The sequence below is a fragment of the Oenanthe melanoleuca genome, chromosome 1 (genome assembly GCF_029582105.1).
Source record: "Oenanthe melanoleuca isolate GR-GAL-2019-014 chromosome 1, OMel1.0, whole genome shotgun sequence".
NCBI lineage: Eukaryota > Metazoa > Chordata > Aves > Passeriformes > Muscicapidae > Oenanthe > Oenanthe melanoleuca.
This window is the reverse complement of record NC_079333.1, coordinates 71,730,664-71,748,403: the sequence shown is the minus strand read 5'-3', so window position 1 is coordinate 71,748,403 and position 17,740 is coordinate 71,730,664. Positions and strand designations below refer to the sequence as shown.

General features: G+C 39.3%; 1 protein-coding gene across 2 annotated transcripts in view; it reads right to left on the bottom strand.

The window, feature by feature from the left end:
* Positions 1 to 17,129, bottom strand: part of GPC6 (glypican 6) — a 65,425-nt gene extending 48,296 nt beyond the window's left edge. Inside the window, exons 1-3 of one of the 2 annotated variants that reach the window (XM_056487724.1) lie at positions 17,003 to 17,129; positions 8,925 to 9,068; positions 4,696 to 4,725 (exon numbers count right to left, since the gene is read on the bottom strand). In XM_056487724.1, the coding sequence (XP_056343699.1) occupies positions 4,696 to 4,725; positions 8,925 to 9,068; positions 17,003 to 17,128 (300 nt within the window). In that variant the 5' untranslated portion in view covers position 17,129. The remainder of the gene's footprint in view (positions 1 to 4,695; positions 4,726 to 8,924; positions 9,069 to 17,002) is intronic. The other variant, XM_056487806.1, reaches the window with a different exon arrangement.
* Between the last annotated feature and the right edge of the window lie 611 nt (positions 17,130 to 17,740).

Sequence of the window (17,740 nt, the reverse complement as noted above, 5' to 3'; positions counted from 1 at the left end):
TAGGCAGAGTTCTCTGTTACTGTGTACCTCAGTACTCAGCAGTGTCCAGAACAGGATCTGTTGAAGTGTCTTTCAGGTATTCTCCCACTTCCCATGTTGATTAAGCATCTGAATTGGTAATATGCTAGCTATTCATTTTGCCCTAATGTGGACCTGTGAGGTTGCCAGGGTGTACACCTAGACCTAGGATCAGAAAATGCTGTTGGGTTTGCTCTGTTAATGATGGATACAATTTGATGTGATGAATCCATGCTTTTGCCTTCCCCAGTATTGTTAATCATCTTGGCTTTCCCATCAAACATCTGTAACTATCTGTAACTCAAGATTTACTGTTTACATGCAGCTCTGCATTACAGAAGCATCCTGCATTTCTATCCCAACAAGCTAGATTGATACATTGATATGATTGAGGGATGGTAAAGATTGAAGGATGATAAGAGCAGGAAAAACATACAGGAAATCTTTCCTAATGTAAAATATTCGGTTTTGACTAAAGAAGGGTCAGAAAAAAGTCACCATTTGTAATGAAGATAAACCTTGTTATTCCTTGTATTTTACCTCTCTTTAGCCACTGTAATACACATAGAAGTCCATAAAGTACAATTTTCTGTCTATTATAATCAAAGGAAAACATATGAGATGGTTAGTTTTGGAAATCAGTTTCAGTCTGCTGTAACCTGCTATTTGCTCTAAGTGGAGTCCAGCACTGCACACTCCTGTTATGAGTTCACAATATATCCATGTGCTGCAGTCTAACAAAATAAAACAATCTCCAAAGGCTGGGGGAAACTAATTGCCAATAAAGCATAAAACACGTTTTTCTTTGGAGAGTGAGATTCACTATTTGCAACCCATTTAGAAATTTCCAAAGCTCTAATTTCTCTCTTGGCATCTCCATATGTACACAACTGACTTTGTTGTGGAAAGACATTTTATGTTCTGTAGTCACTTGCACAAAAAGGACCTTCTAATTCTCTAGTGGTAGATGAACAGATAATATATAACAAATCCATTTTTTTATGGAAACTTAGAACTTGTTGTCTGCACTCATCTTAACAATGCAAGAATTCATCACACTGTAACACCTTCCAGGGAGGCAGGCAGTCATTGCTGTTATTGTCATATTACTTGAATGCATCTAAATGAGCATGGTTTATGCACTGCAAGTGGTGACACAAGCCCTGTCACTAATTTTTAAACCTTATTTTTTTTTCCTGATATGATACCAAAATACGAAATGCAGAAGATGTATATATGGCTACTATCTTTCTTTATCATGAAGAAGAACATGAAGAATTGACTTTTCCTTCTACATAGATTCATGCACAAGCACATGAAATGAAATGTGATCTATCTTCCAGCTGAAGGAGCAGTGCAAATGTATTTCTTGCTTAGATTAATCTTCCAGAGGTTGGTAATATAAACTTTCTGTATATTGGAAAAAACCCCTAGTCTTTATTTAACAGAAGCTAAAACATCAAATAGAAGGAAGTAGATTTTAATCCAGACTTACAAGGTGAAATTTCCATTGAATAGAAGTAGTGCAGCCTTCAAATTAATGATTTTCATTTGAGTCTAGCTATCCTTCTACCTGATCACACCATGGCAATGAGTATGATTAGCAGTATGATAAGAACTATGTATCAATATATCTTTTAGACAAAATCTCCTTTGTGCACATCTGATTCATAGAGCCTAGCTCCCATACCAAGAATTATGGTTACATTTAGACATCTACAAATTGGATCTCTGAATTAATGATCCAGATTCCATTCACCCTCAGTGGGGAGAAGGGGGTAATTCAGAGTCTTGTCTTTAAATGAATATTTTAGGCAAACTTTGGAGGTGCTATCTCCATCTAGTAGTAAGGGAATGAAGTGGTAGCTCAGACTTCGATTGCAACACTAGAAACATGAAAAGTTAGGACAAATAAATCACACTTCATGTTTGTCTGGTTTGATAGGGCACAGATGTGCAAACTTTAGCCTAGATATCTTACTTTTCTTTACCCTAAGTGCAAAGCTCAGCAATTACATAATTTTTCAATGTACACCAGGTGAAGACCCAAGACTGTGCCATTTCCTCATCTTACTGTTCGATGAAAGTCTGGTGATCAGGAGTGGATTTGATCTACAGGTTTTGCATTCCCCACCTCTCTAACAGTGATCCATAGTACCACTCACACCCCTAAGACTTTCCTGGACATGAGATGATGACTCTCAGTGGGTCTTCACACCCATCAGGCAAAGGAAGCTCAATTAGTAATAAAAAGTCCGTTTTAGAAGAAGATCAAGCAGGCGCTGTGTTCCACAAGACATCACTCTTCAGGCATGGCAGACACTGCGTGGCAGCCAAGCTTTGTGCATTTTCTTTGACAACTAATTAAGGCAGAGCTCTGTGGCTCCTGTCCCTGTTGGGAGATGGCCTTTCCTTGCCCATGCCAGTCAGGGTGTGAGCAGCAGGCAGACCCACTCCACCTGAAGGCAGATGCAGCCCCTGTAACAAAGCTCAGTCTTAGCAACCACCTCACGCACGTTGGGAGTGCAGCGCATCAGATACAGCAGCATGCACAACCATTCACCTGGGGCATGGAATAATATCACCATTTTTAAAAACAGGACTCTGTCAGGTCTCCCAGGAGGGTTCTGACAGCCACCATCATTCATCCACCTTTGCCACCTGTAACTGGTATTAACCATGGAGGGAGAAATGATTGCACAGACTTAAACTTCGATATTGCTGTGAGACAGAAACTGAGATTAAACAAAACTTGATGCTAAACAAACAGTTTTGGAGAACCAATCAAAGCCTAAATCTAACACCAAATAACCACAATGAATGTGGTAAAACAAATTTATTCATTTTGCATATTGCATCCAAACTGCTAATAAGGAGCAAGACTCTGTCTACACATGCAAAACATAAAATTGGAGGAGTTGCACATTTCAGGAATCATCTGCTGATTAACATCACACAGGGTTATCAAATCCAACAGCACAGTGTCTAAGGGTTTTGGGGTAGTAGCCTGTGGGAAGCCAGTGGGCTTCTAAAACACTTGTGCAAGCCTGTCATCTTCAGCCTTAAGAGTGCAACCCAAACCTCCAGAGTTATGATGAATTTTGCAGCTCATTGTTCGTATCTTATCCTATGGCCTCTATTCAGAAGATCTGTGGAAAATTAATCTCAGAACTTTAAACTGTATAAGACTTATACCTTGTGGACTATATTCTAGGGTCTCTTGAGAAAAAAAAAATCTTGAGGATAAACATCCTATCCCAGGAAAACTGCGTTACCATGGCATGTATTTAACAGTTCATGATTGTGGACCAAATGGAGTCTAACTGAAATGAAAACTTCGCTTTTAAGAGTGCCCTGGAGGATTCCCTGGCCTATTCAGATCAATGTCTGAATACAGTCCTGTTACTTTCAGAATTTTACAGTTAAAATGCAAAGCAGATTATATTTTATTAAGTAATATTTTCTATTTCATGTTGTTTTAGAGCAGGGGAAAAACGTTGCTCACAACTGATTTTAGGTTACCATCACATTTTTTCACTGTTGCAAAGAAAACAGCAAAATGGAATAAAAAAGTTTAAAACAAACTTAAAGTACATCGGAATTTATTCCTAAAAAGGGTAGTTCAGGGTATTTTCCTCATGTAAATTGAGACTTTATCTACTTTTTCTTTAAAGAAATCAGAAGGGACTCCTAAAGAACATTCTCCTAGAAAGTGTGACACAGTATATTCCTCTCCCCAGGGTAAAGAGCATAAAAGGTGTTCTCTTGCTCATCCACTAATCTATGCAGCCACTGCACTGTACATGAATGCAGATCACCCATGGATGCCACAGCCAATTTCTCAGTTGCCTGTCCCACAGTATGCATGTGCATTATGTATTATATGTTTAATAGTGCATCAGCTCCCTGGTGAAAAATCAAGAAAACTTCCGTGTCCTCCTGAAGGAAAATGTGGAATTATTTCGTACACGTCCAGCCAGGCCAGGCTGCAGTATGTTCTCGGGAGAAATTCCAGCTGAATTAAGACAGCTCTGCTGCTCAGTGATGTGGTGGGTACAGAGGTACTTGGGGCAGCTCAAACACAGGAAGCAGCAAGGCTGGATCAGCATGGTGCTCTCTGTAGACTAATTAGTCCTGCTAAGAAGTCCATGCTAAATGCAAATCTGTGCAGTGTTCCTGCCTTCCCCTTGGGCTGTGCTGAATGAGCTCTGCTGAGGAAGGCTTTTCTGTCTGGAACCAGCCACAAAAACTTGTGAAGCTGTAAAGCATAAGGAGATTGGCCAGCAAGACAGGGGCAGTTTTAGGGACAGAGCCCAGGAAGGCTTGGGGGCTCATTTCCATTGCTCCAGGCATTTGCTCCACATGCCCTTGTGGGGTTTGAGACTATGGGGACGCTTACACCAGTTTTTAGTTCACTGGAGGAATACACAGCTTCTTTCTGGGGATGAGACAACATCCTTGAGGTGAGACAAAAGTACTGGAAGGCAACAGCAGCTCTGGGTACTTGGCAAAATGAAATTAGAATGCAAAATTGCAGAAAAGAACTGCTAGTATTTTAGCCAACAAGACACACACACAAGGTAAAGATGGTGAAGATGAAACTTAAACAAGTGTTTTGCCCAGCATTGTACAAATACAAATGGGAATGAAGTGAAGAATAAGAATACCAAAGCTTACACCATGTTGCATTGTCCTCCAGATAGTCCTCTGGGAAGCAAGAGGGAAACAGATTCAGGGAACAGAAAAACAAAACAAAACAAAACAAAATAAACCACAGGTTATACCAAACAGGCAACCACAGAGAAGATAACGAGTCTTTATAAGCACTTGATTTTAAATGAGAAACTTTAGATCATGCTCTACAGAAGTAGGTGTTCTCAGTGGTAAAAATTATTTAATTTTTGACAATTTCTAAATTTACTGATCTTCTGGTGTATTTGCTAGATGCCTGGACTAAGATTATCACTTTTTGGCCCTTTGTAGTAGAGGGATATAGAAAGATTTCTCTGAGCTGTTCAAATGTATACTTTAGAACGAGATGAATTGTGCTTTAGAAATATGTGATTCTCATACCAGTTGCCTAAACCCACACTTAGACAATGAAGGCCTTTATTTCTCTCAGTAAAATTGACAGTCATCTGGACTCAAATCAAGGTAGCTGGTTCTAGGTATCTGCATTATGGATTTCTACACTGAATCAGAAAAGTCCTAATTTTTGCTACTTTTACAGTCAGTCTAAGGTGGAATACAGCTACCAAAATGTAGGCAGAGCAAGTGAATTTATCACCTCTGAGATATGCCATCTTACTTCCAACCAGGTCTCCTGTAACCCTGCTTTCACCTTGGAGATCTTGAAGAGCATTAGGTGACTCTGTTTTTGTAGCTGAATTTCACATAGTGCAGCCTGCAGAGAACAGCTGGGGCTCAGTTCTGTTCTCCTACTTGGATGTCTCATAGTGAACATCCTCTAGGGTGTTCTGTCCAGATTTTAGCTGCCAAGCCAGGGGAGCATAAGCATCTCAAATTACTATTCTATCTTCCAGCTCAGTTAGATGACTTAAATACCCAAGGCATTCCAGTCTTGTCTATCTACATGTGGATATTCCAACTGAGTCTTTCATTTCCCAGTCTTGGAGTGATGTCTGTGACAGATGGGGTGAATCACTCTCCAAAGATGTGTGTCTCTCTCCATTGACTTCAGAAAGAGCCTGACTTGAAGGCCCAGTGCTGTGAAGATGTCACTGAATTACCTGAGCATAAGTGTCTTGAATTGCTTGAGTTTCTGTAGTGTATTCAAGCCAGCTCCCCTCAGCTGCTCCAGAAATGTACTGGTCTCCTTTAGTCCTCTGCTGGTCCTGTATTTCAGATACCCTAGGATGTCTCAGATGATGCTTTTCATCCATGCTGAGACAAGTCTCTCAGGCTCTACATAACTTCCTCAATACATCAGATGCTTTAAAAACACATATACCACATATTTTGGGGGATATTGAAATTTTTCTACATTTCTTATAATTATTTTTGATCTATTTCTTATTTGTTAAGCCTTACTTGTTACAGCTATGACAGTAACATAGAGAAATAATTTTCCCTCCTTTTGAAATGGAATGTCTGGACTAATCACATAAGCTCAGGCAAGGATGAAGAAGCACTTTCTTAGATGGGCTTAGTACCTGGTGATTTCAGCAAAGGTGCCTTATGAGGGCTGCTCTGTGCAAGACACCTGATAAAATATAAGTTTATAGGTGGGGATATGAGCAGGACTAAAACAGAATTTGGTTCAGATATGTTTGTATAACATTGAGATGCAGAGGAAACATTTTCTAAACTTGGCTTCTTCTGCTGTCAAAGGCAGATAAAAGCAGAATGGTTTGCCACTTCTTTTGAGGTTTTTGTAACTGTATGTTTGGATTCTGTGGTGACAGCTTAAAGTTAAGTGGTCTGACAGTGTTTCATGAAAACAAACTCCAGAACAGACTTCTAAAAGCATTAATATAACACTGAACCGTCTTCTGAATCACAAGAAAAAACTTGTTTCTTATATTTGTAATAATCAAAACAGTCTTTAAGTGTATGAAAATACCAACAAAATGCTAATATTGCAGTGTATTTTTATGAAGTAAGCAACAGAAATGATCAGTGTGTAGACAAGAAAACTGCTGTGCATGGGGTCCTCCTTACATCCTGTTAACAGTGCAAGGGTTGGGGGATCCAAATGAAGCTGGTCCTCCAAGCTCTGGCTGTAGTTAATGAAGAGAGATTCACCACTCAGGGAATGATTCAGCACGTGGAAAGGTGAGGTTCTAACACAGGTTAAATGGTGTTTCTGTGAGGCAGGAGTGTAGCATTTGTATCCTTCTGAGTAAAATTACCCAAGATGGTGTGGGATGCAGGCAGTGACCTTTCCCAAGAGCTGGTAAGGGATTAGAGCTCTGAAATAAGGGTGCCTGCTCTAATCCACATAAACTACCTTTCCCAGCTCCACTGAGATCAGCAGCCCTCTCTGAATTGAGAGATGGTCGGTCCCAGCCCAGAAGGAGACAACACATTGATCACTGGCATTTGAAGATGGATTTGATCCCAACACTCATCATTAACTGACCATAAATAGTAATTATTTTAAATACCATAAACAAGAACAGGAAATAGGAATTTGATTTGAACATTTTTTAAATTAACAGCAGCAATATTAAACTTCTTGTTTTTTTTCCTGAAATAATGCATGAGCAAAACTAGTTAAATCATATGGAGATAAGTTCCCCTTTCAAAGTCTAGAAGTTATAAAGAATTATCTGCATTGGCAACTTTCATTAGTTTCAGCCTTTAAAGGATGGCAGAATAGGAAACACCTCTGCTTTATTGTGTGTTGCTCAGTATTTTACAAGTTAGTATTTTAAAAAGGATATTAAAATGTTCATAAGTATTCTTATGTCAATATGTAATGTATTTTAAGCCTTTCTTTTTCATTAAAAAATACTTGAACTGTTCTTACATCATCTGACTAATCCAAGCTGAGCTGTGCTTCCAGTCCCTTCCTTTTTAGGCTCTTTCTCCCATTACAGCTGCTTGCAACCTTTAGATTTGACAAAGCATGATGGAAACATAAAGGCTTTGGTGACCTTTCACTTCACCTTGGCCAATTCTACATTAAGGTCCAGGCCTGTGCTCTGAGCAATGCAGAAGGACTGGTTCTCTGAGTCTAAAGTGAAAGGGTAAAATCAAGATCCCATCAAATATAGGCTGAGTATTGCTAGTCAGATTTTCAGCCTGAGATGTTGCACTGCACTATGATCCTGCTGTGGTGGGATCTACAATGGAGGTAAGATTCTCTCTGCTTCTCCTTTTAGAATAACCACTTCTATTGCCAGAAGTGCAGAGAACTAACAAATGATGCTTTTTGCTGCAGGGTAATCCCATGTCTTGGCTAGAAATGCCATGTTATTTTCCTATTGAGTTGCCATGAAAATTGACAGAATGGAGTACACAGGGTACAGCATAGACAGAAGTGATTGGAAAGACTTGGCACTGAGAGAAACTACTGTGACCATCACATGAATGGCAGTGTCAGGGAGACATCCAGGTCCTCATCTACATTGGTGGATTTGGATGCTCTCTTTGCCAAGACAGAGCAGTGCTCTGCAAGTGTGCAGCAATAAGCTGAGGGCATGTGATACAGCCTTTTTAAAATCAGAAACTCTTCAGTTCTGCTCATCGGTTTTACCTAGAGATGATTGCTGGGATGGCACTAACAGCTGTAGTAATTAGCCCTCTATAAATCTATAGATGTATAAATAGCAGCAACATTGAAGTCTGAAATGTGAATCCAATGATTGGTAGTAAAGAAAATACTCTTATGTTCAAGTATTTTTTTTTTCCAAAATGATTGAATACATAAAGCAAGACTAATGATCACTGAAGTTTTAGCTGATTAAAGTCAATTGTTGAGAAGGATGGAAATAAAGCAGTGGTAATTTTATAATTAAGTAAAGAAGTGAAACAAATTGAGGTGCCTTTGCAAGGGCATAATTTAAAGAACTAGTGATAAAAATGGCCTTAATACATAATTTTTTATAAAATAAAAAAAACCAAAATATTGTTGTAGACCACTTTTGATACAAAATTTATACTGAAAAGTACCTGCAAAAGCTCATGTGGTTTTAGGCCTCTAGCAGAGAGTTCATTCTCTTCTAACAAGTCTAATACATAAAAACTGAACTATACTGTTCTCCTACAATGAAATTCTATACCATTTCCAATGGAGAAAAAAAGCTTTACTGAATGCTGGAACAGCTGGCAACGAAACTATAAAGTGCAATTATAAAATTATTAAATCAGGGGATTACCACCTTCTAGTATATAGTCAAATCTTTTGTATTAATCTGAAAATTGAATATATTTTGCCTTACCAGCCTGTCCAAACTTGTGCCAGCAGCAGTTGTAGGTCGCTCCTCTGGGTTATATGGTCTAAACCGGGTGTTGAAGTTCTCAGGGACAGAACGGGAAGATCTCAGGGCAGGTGCTGGTTTAGGTTGGCCACATCCTTGGAAAACCTGGAAAAGACATTCTTGGTTATATGTTGGTTATATGAAAATCATAAAAAAAGAATACCTGGTATTTTGTAGCCTCTTTATTCTTTCTTTTGTACACTTTAAACAAGCTTTGATTGATATTTTATACTAGTGAATTCAGTGTTTGGCCTGCATTAAAACTCAGGTTAATAATTTAGCATTGTTAATCACTTGGTGAAGGTATAGAAACAAACAGGGACCTTAAAACCCCCTTAATTTAAGAAGGTGATTATTATGAGAAATTAACATCTGAAAGCATCCTAATTGCTGTCTTTCCAGGAAGAAAAATGCACCAAAGGATGTTCTTTGTGGCAGGACATAGTTGATAACTGTTTTCAGTTTTGTTAAAATGTGGTATTTACCCAGAATCATAGGTCATCCGTAATTGCTATCTACAGCTCTTTCTACCTTGCAATCTTATTTGTAGTCTTAGAGAAAAGGTCAATGATGAAATAGTCTTATAACTGGATAACTTTCTCATTCCCCTACCAATACCAATCCCAAGAAGGGTAGGGCAGACTACCACTGTGACAGCAGTGATAATTATTTTCTGCTATTATGTTTGTTTTCTGGGTATAGAAAATAATGTTCCAGTTATGAAATTTTTCATATACTTCCATTTGGAAAAAAGTTTCAGCACTGTGTATCTGGAAGGTACTAAAGGACACCAGAGGACACTTTTGACTACTGGATATCAAGCTTATTTCCCAGTGGCATTTTTGCACATCTGAAAAGAGGTAGAATATCTACAGAGTTAAAATTTTCAAGTGCTCTCCTGAAGTAGAATCGTAGTGTGTGCCTTCATATCAACTTTTTCAGTTTTAGAATAACCCTTCTGACTTTGTGACCTTTGTATTTTGGCTGTTCCATCATTTTGCCTCTATTCAAAAGAAAAAAAAAAAGTCAGAATTTCTCGTAAGATATATTAAAATATAATGCCATATACAGACTGTTTGAATGAACTTTGTGGGGGGTGAAAAGGATGCAGATGCTGTGTTTTGATTGTAGAATTTCTCTTTTTTGTGTGGCTATGTTGGTTTTTGTGGCCAGGTTTTGGTAGTGGGAGGCTACAGGGGTGGCTTCTGTGAGAAGCTACTGGGAGCTTCCCCCATGTCCTGCAGAGCCAATGCCAGCCAGCTGCAGGACAGACACTCTGCTGGCCAAGGCTGGGCTGATGAGAAATGATAGTAATGCCTCTGTGATAACATATTTAGGAAGGAAAAAAAGTCACTGTGCAGATGAAACTGTGGCCAGAGAAGAGCAAGGTGAGAACATGTGAGAACACTCTGCAGACACCGAGGCCAGTGCAGAAGGAGGGACAGGCGATGCTCCAGGCTCTGGAGATGATTCCTCTGCAGCCCATGGTGCAGCCCATGGTGAGGCAGCTGTGCCCCTGCAGTCCATGGAGATCCATGGGGACACAGAGATCCACCCCCAGCCCTGGAACAGATCCATGGGGACACAGAGATCCACCCTCAGCCATGGAACAGATCCATGGGGACACAGAGATCCACCCCCAGCCCTGGAACAGATCCATGGGGACACAGAGATCCACCCCCAGCCCTGGAACAGATCCATGGGGACACAGAGATCCACCCTCAGCCATGGAACAGATCCATGGGGACACAGAGATCCACCCCCAGCCCTGGAACAGATCCATGGGGACACAGAGATCCACCCCCAGCCCTGGAACAGACCCACAGCAGAGCAGGTGGGTGCTGAGAGGAGGCTGTGACCCCTGAGAGGGCTGTGCTGGAGCAGGGTCCTGGCAGGGACCTGCAGACCTGTGCAGAGAGGAGCCCAGGCTGGAGCAGGATCCCTGTAGGACTTGTGACCCTGTGAGGGACACACAGGAGAAGACTGACTGAAGGACTGCACCCTGTGGAGGAGTGACCCAAATCCATGGTGCAACTTGTCCTTCTTTCAGGGTACATTGAATTTGCTCTCAGTTAGGTTTCCTGATGTTAATTTAGAGGCCCCAGTTGATTAAAAATTCTCTGAAAGAAGCTGATTCATACTAAATATATGTCCAATCATCAGTTCTGCTTTGGCTTGAAGTCTAGCAAGTCAGCTGCTGTATGGCCATTGGGATTTTTAGTTTATGAGTGGAATACTGTTTGTTCTGGTTTAAGAATATCTGTTTTAAGGTTTTAAGTCTCAGTAGTCCTAGGGACTATTGGACAATAAATTAATCAACCAAGAAAAATTATTTTAGCTTGTAAAGCTTTAAACCTTTCATTGGGAAAGAATCTTATTTTTCCTCTATGAAGAAAATTCAACTAAGATTAATATTCAAGATTTGCACATGATTGTGTAGGATAGCACACAATTTAAAGGGTGAAATCTGTATGTTAAGAGCATGAATTATACTTACAAAAGTTTACTAAAGTTTCCTATGACTCAAGATAAGTTATACACTGAAAACATAAATGTTTATTTAGATATCTATGAAATCCCATTTACTCAATTAAGCAACTGGGTATTTACCTACAAAGCAAGCTACAATTATCCAAAACATACAACTAGATTCTCAGGAGAAAGGAAAGTGAGGGCACATATCCTTAAATGTCCCAGTGTGGGATTGTTAAGCTACTTGTATGACCATGTGCTGCAACTGCAAGTCTACATAATTTATATTTTATCTTTCTTATGATGTACTGAAAAAACCCAACAGGGACTTTGTGGCATTTATCTTCTGCAAATAGTTGCAGCAAATGATTTTATACAAACAAATTTGCATTCAGTCAGACAATAACAGAGATGGAAACTAGACAGTAATATTTACATCACATAAAAAAAAAAAGAACTTGCTTTTTAAATGGCCTAACAGAAATGCAGAAAGGATACAATATTCAGTAACTGAATTTTGAGTGCAAAAGAGACATTTTAAAATTTGCATCCTGGTATTAATTGACAGAACACAAAATGTAAATATGATAACTGATATTGACAAATGCTTACTAAGAAGAAGCACATGAATTATTTACTTTACAATGATAGTCAGAGGTATTGAACAATTTCAGGAAAAATATTCAGGTGTTTCATTACACCTGCTGTGAATTGGTAGCATAAACCCACTCTCTAAAAACTTGTATTTTATATATAATTGGTGCTGTCCATTTCATCTGAATTTTGAGGACAGATTCCATTTGAAATTAAGAAACTAAATTTAGTTGTCATCGTGTACGTGTCTACATTTAAGCTATATATCTATGATAGTTGAGATCAAAACCTTCCTTCTGTTTCTCTCTCATCAGCATCTACAGTAGTTTGGGATGTTCTGGGATATCTGAGACACCTATTAAGATTTTATAGCACAAACCCATTCCCCACTGAACTGCAGTTAAAGCTCAAATGGACCAAATCTCTGTGGTCAGGGATATGAACCAAGCCATGAGAGCAAGGCAACAGAGCCAGTGAAGAATTAAATCTCTTGAGCTGACTAAATGGAAGTATCTACTTTATGCCTAGGATGTAGATACTGTAGAAAAAAGAGCCCTTTTCCCAGAAGAATTTGAAGATTAGAATTTTTGTGGAAGACACAGTTTGTTCTCTGTGAAGCCTTGGGTCATACTGTTATTTAGCCATGTGCTAGTGCTCAGTGTTTCCAGATGAGTGTCTCTATATTATTCTGCTCCATTGACTCTTCAGATAGAATAGCATTGATTTTTTTACCTAAAGTGCCATTATATTTTTCCTGCACAGAGCTCTAGAAAGAACACAGATAAATGAAGAGGTTTTAATATGAAGCTTGTGGACTATTTTAAGAAGAACCTTGGATGTAGTTCTGTGAAGACATCCTCCTTATAAATAATGCATAGGTAGTCTGCTATGTCATGGAGCTCATTCATCCATTTAGCTGAAGTAATTGCTGAGAAGGAACATATATTTATAGGCTAAAATGGCACATCCATCAACTCAGATAAAAGAAGATTTAAGACTTACTAAGGGGAAACTCACTTATGGGATAGACTGTATGAAAATGGAAAAATCTGGTCATGGCAGCCAAATGGCTCTTACAGCAGTCTAACATAGCTGTACAGGACCAGACTGTGGCAGAAAATAGTTCAATATGTTGTGTTTTGAGCAGAAATAGAGACAGGATTATGCTGATGCAACCAGATTAGGAATTTTTTTCCCATTTAAATGGATCTAAAAAAAGGATGTTATAACATCTCTTGTGCTGGTTTTTGAGCTTTCCTCCTCTTGTGATTGAGCAGTCTCTGTAGATATCAACTAGTAAACATTATTGTTTTAAAATGGAGCAGATGTAGCATTTACTTTTTGACTTGAAGCAGGAATCAAAGGTGTTGGTACTGACAGCCTTGTGGGAAAACTGTGAAGGCTCTCAAAACATGCTTGTTTTGGCTGAGATTGAAATGAACATTTATATGTTATGACTCTGAATACGACTACCTGAATTACCTCAGGGAGAATGAGAATGAAAATAAGGTAAATGTATGCTATGACTACATCTTGGATATGAGCTGAACCTTGAGAAACAATCCACAAAATGTAGAAATTTTGCCTGAGGAATAATCAACATGTTGCTGAGCACTGAATTTGTTAATACATTGTTCAAATACCAAAAAGGTGTCAATAGAGAATAACAAAGAGATTTCAATAAGGAGGATATCCTATCTCAGCTTTTGTAAGCAGAAATTCAAGGTAAATCTCCTGCACCCTGACCTCTGCCAGAGGCAACCTTCAGGAAACATTAGTCTGGGTAGAACCAGCCCACAAAGCCTATTCTTAAAAGGTGCTGATGTCTTGGGAGGCATCTCAGGCAGCCCAGGCTCACTGCTTTGCACTCTGGTTTGGGGAAGGTATTCTGTAAGAATGGCTGCAGGTGTCAGAGGATGAATCTATGGAAACTGGTTCTGATGATCATCAGTCCCTGTCTTCTCTTGGAGAAGGGAAACTTTAGGCATATTCAGGCACATACATCCTTCCAGCAAAAGGCCTTGGGCCTTGGAGTGTGACTTCCTATACCATTGCTGTTTTCTGACAAGCATCTCCAGCTGCCACAGCTGTCAGGAATGGGGCTTTCCCTGAGGCAAAATTAGGACTGTGTGTGTCTGTCATTAAGGCACATGACAGTTGTGCAGGTGAGCAGCCAAGAAGCCTAGAGACTTGTGGTCAGAATGCCCAGGCAGCCAGTGCTGAATATAAACTGCTGAGAAATACCAAGAAAACAGAGAAAGATTGCAGCCTCAGCATGAATTAGAGGAACTTAACATAATACTAGCTCATGTTTAATGTCAACTGTGCTAGAAGAATCAACTATAATCACCACACAAAGAAAAGTTAATGGCTTGGGAACAGAGGTGCTCTGTTTTCTGCAGTGAGAGATACTGGAATGTGTCTGAGTCTGAATGTCCTTGGTCAGCAAGACAAAGAAGAGGTACATGTGGTATCTATTATTCCCTGTCTCAGTATTGACATGCAGCCATCAAAAAAGGAAGACAGAGGGTTTGTGTCTTCTAAGGACATGAAAGACAAGGAGTGAACTGAAGCAATAAGCCTTGACTGTCTGCACTGATTAATTGTTAAGTCATTGGCTTTTTCTTAGACATTTGGAATAGGGAAATTTTATATAACTATTTGAAACAGGGGTGCTGGATTTTAGATTAAGTAAAGTCTGGTTCTTCTGCCTACAAAGAGGATGAAGTAACTGAGAGCTCCTTGAGGAGGAACCCATTTGTTTTAATTTTTTCCACTCCTTTTAAAAGAAAGCCAAAATTATATAACATGGCTGAAAATTCTACTGAATACAGCATAGAGTCTTCTCTCAGACATCAATAAGATTTTTAGGTAGAAAAGGCTGCATGTCAGTGGTGAAAAAGCATCTATATGTATGTGGGTGTTGCAGGCATAACATTATTAGTGCATCATGATTTTTCCACTGTAAAAAGGCACTGACTGACCTGTGGAAAAATAGCTATGATTCCTAGTCACCACATTTTTCAGCAGGTAGAGTCAAAAAAAAGGTGCAAAATTGTCTGAAGAATGAGAAAATAGAAAAGATCATAATAAAAAGATCATAAGCTGAGTGGCATCTCAGAATAATTGATGAGAGTGGCTTTTCTCCCACATCAGGTGTGCAGTTGCATCCCATGCACCCCATTACATCTGGTGAGGAATCTGTCATTCTCACCGAAGCTCTAAGTGGTCAATATGTGTAAGGGGGGAAAAATTAGATGACAGAGGACAGATTCAAAGTCTGCTTGTATATCATCTCTGCAGGTCTGCAGCCTGGCATAGAAGAGGACAGCACTACACCCAAAGCATTTGCTTTTCATTAAGGGGTAAAGCATTTCCATGTTGCATGAAAAATGATGGATATAATCTGGGAGATCAAGGAAATCCCATTTCAGGAGAATAATGGTCTATAGAGAATGTACAAAGGTCCCTCAAGGATAGACAGCTCTGTTATCTATAAAAATATGACAAAATAAATTTTGTTGATAAAATTTCTATTCTGCAAGATTTTTAAAAAATTGTCTAAAGTTTCTCTTAGAGGAAAAAGTTTTGCATTGCAAATGACATTGCTATTAATCTTTACAGCAAACAAAATATTTTTGAGGGACAGGAGAAACAGTGTGCTCTGCTACAAACAAATAGTGAGGTGAGCTCATGCCAAAACATCATTGGACTCTTGCAGGGGATGCAGGTTTCCAGCTAATGGAAAAACTTTGAAAATCAAACAAGTAAAAAAGAAAACAAAATACACCTGGGCCTTGGGTGAGTTTTAAGAGAAAATATTTTTTGTTTCTTTTTTGAGGTAAGGACTGAGTTTGCTGAAGCTAGACTTTAATTACCAAAATATTCGAGAGAATTTGGCTGTTAAAACACCTTGATCACTGGTGTCAGAATAAAGTCTCATCCTGCAGGATGCAGACTGCTTTTAAAATCCAAGGAACGTCATGTAAGTTGAAAGCAAAAGGCATATTGAAGGAAACTTTTAGCAACCTGCAGCACTGGGGCCATAAAAAGCATCTAATTTTGGGTTGACAGGAAGAATGTAAACCTCAGACTCCTGCTTTTTGTCCCCAATTTTATTCCCAGCTACAGCAGCTTCCTTCCAAGCAATGGAAAATCACTGACTTAGATGGCAGTCTGGCCAGCACCTGAGTACTGGGAGTTAGAGGGGAGATGGAAGCTTCTAATGCAGATGGCTTAGCAATCCTGTTGACTTTAGAATTTCAGCCACAATGCACTGATGAATATTAAGGCAAAGCCACTAATTGTTGACTATTGTCTTGACAGCACCTGCTACTGAATTAGAAGAATCTTATTAACATGGGGTTCAGAGGTGGTGGTGATCTGTGTCTGCACACACACATTAAAAATGGAAAGGAGGAAGCTGGTATCATTAGCTCTGTTTATCTTTGTGTCAGAATCCAGACAAAACTCTGTCAAACTGAGGTCTGGTAATCAGAGACCAGCCAGTGTAGTATTTCCCTAGAGTGGTTATTAAAGGAGGTTAAACAGAACATTTTGTGCATTCACCTGAAACACATTGTGCTTCAGTCTGACCTAGATAAATCAAAATGTGTTTGGAAGCTAATATGGAGAATCACAGATGAGACACGAGTGGAAGCTACCAAGTGTATTCTGCAGGATAATGCTTACAGAGTTACTGCTGGCTTTCAGCACTCTCCCTTAAATCTCTTACAGCTATTAATTTGAAGTTTAATAAATGCTAGCTTTCTCCCTTCCCCTTCCTTTTGAAAAATTCAAACTTGTTTAACTAGATGAGGAATTCAAAGGCAGTCTGGTGAGCTGTTGAACAAGCAAAAGTAATTTCTGGTGGCCTGGACAATCTCTTAAAGTCTAGACAGAAAAATTGGTGGAGATGTTTTTCCCCCCACTTGTGACATTCAACAACAGAGAAGGCACGACTCACACAGTACCTTTGCTGACACCTGCATGCTGTTTTCTTGCATGTTCATGATGGCTTCAGAAATCTTGACATCAATAGGATCCATGACTGATTCAATGTTGAATGGTCCCTCTAATCTCTCCGCTACCAGAAGCATAGCATCTGTTAAAACACAAAGCAGCCATTCCCTTAAAGAAGGGATACCTTTGGGTTCTCAGGCAGACCTGCACTGCCAGCTGTAGGTGTGGATACCGAGCTCTCCTCAGCAGGAGGCTGGGGGATGTGTGCCAGCAGCACTGTGAAGCCTGCAGAGCAGCTTCCCAGCTCTCAAAAACATCTTCCCCTACTGCTGCCACCACAAAAAGAGGAATAAAGGCTTTAAAAGTTAGATTAATATTAGTTGCCATAGCATTATTGAGCTTGGGATAAATTATTTTACATGGCTTCTTGAAGCAGCCAGCTCTGGAGTGTACTTATATAATCTCCTTCCCAAGAAAAAGCAGGATGATAGAAATGAATCCCTACAGTTTGTGTGAGATGATCAAAATTTTGATATGATATATCAGGGTGTTATAATTATAGTAGCTGTTTTTCTGACCTTAATGATCTCATTTTCTAGCAATATGAACAGCAGATGAATATTGGATTTCTGCCATAGTATATAGGTATAAACCATGTTTGCCTTGCTACATTTTCAAAACATGGCTGTAAGTTGTATGCAAAAACATATATTGTTTGTATGTTTTGGATGAAAACAAAAAAGTTTGCT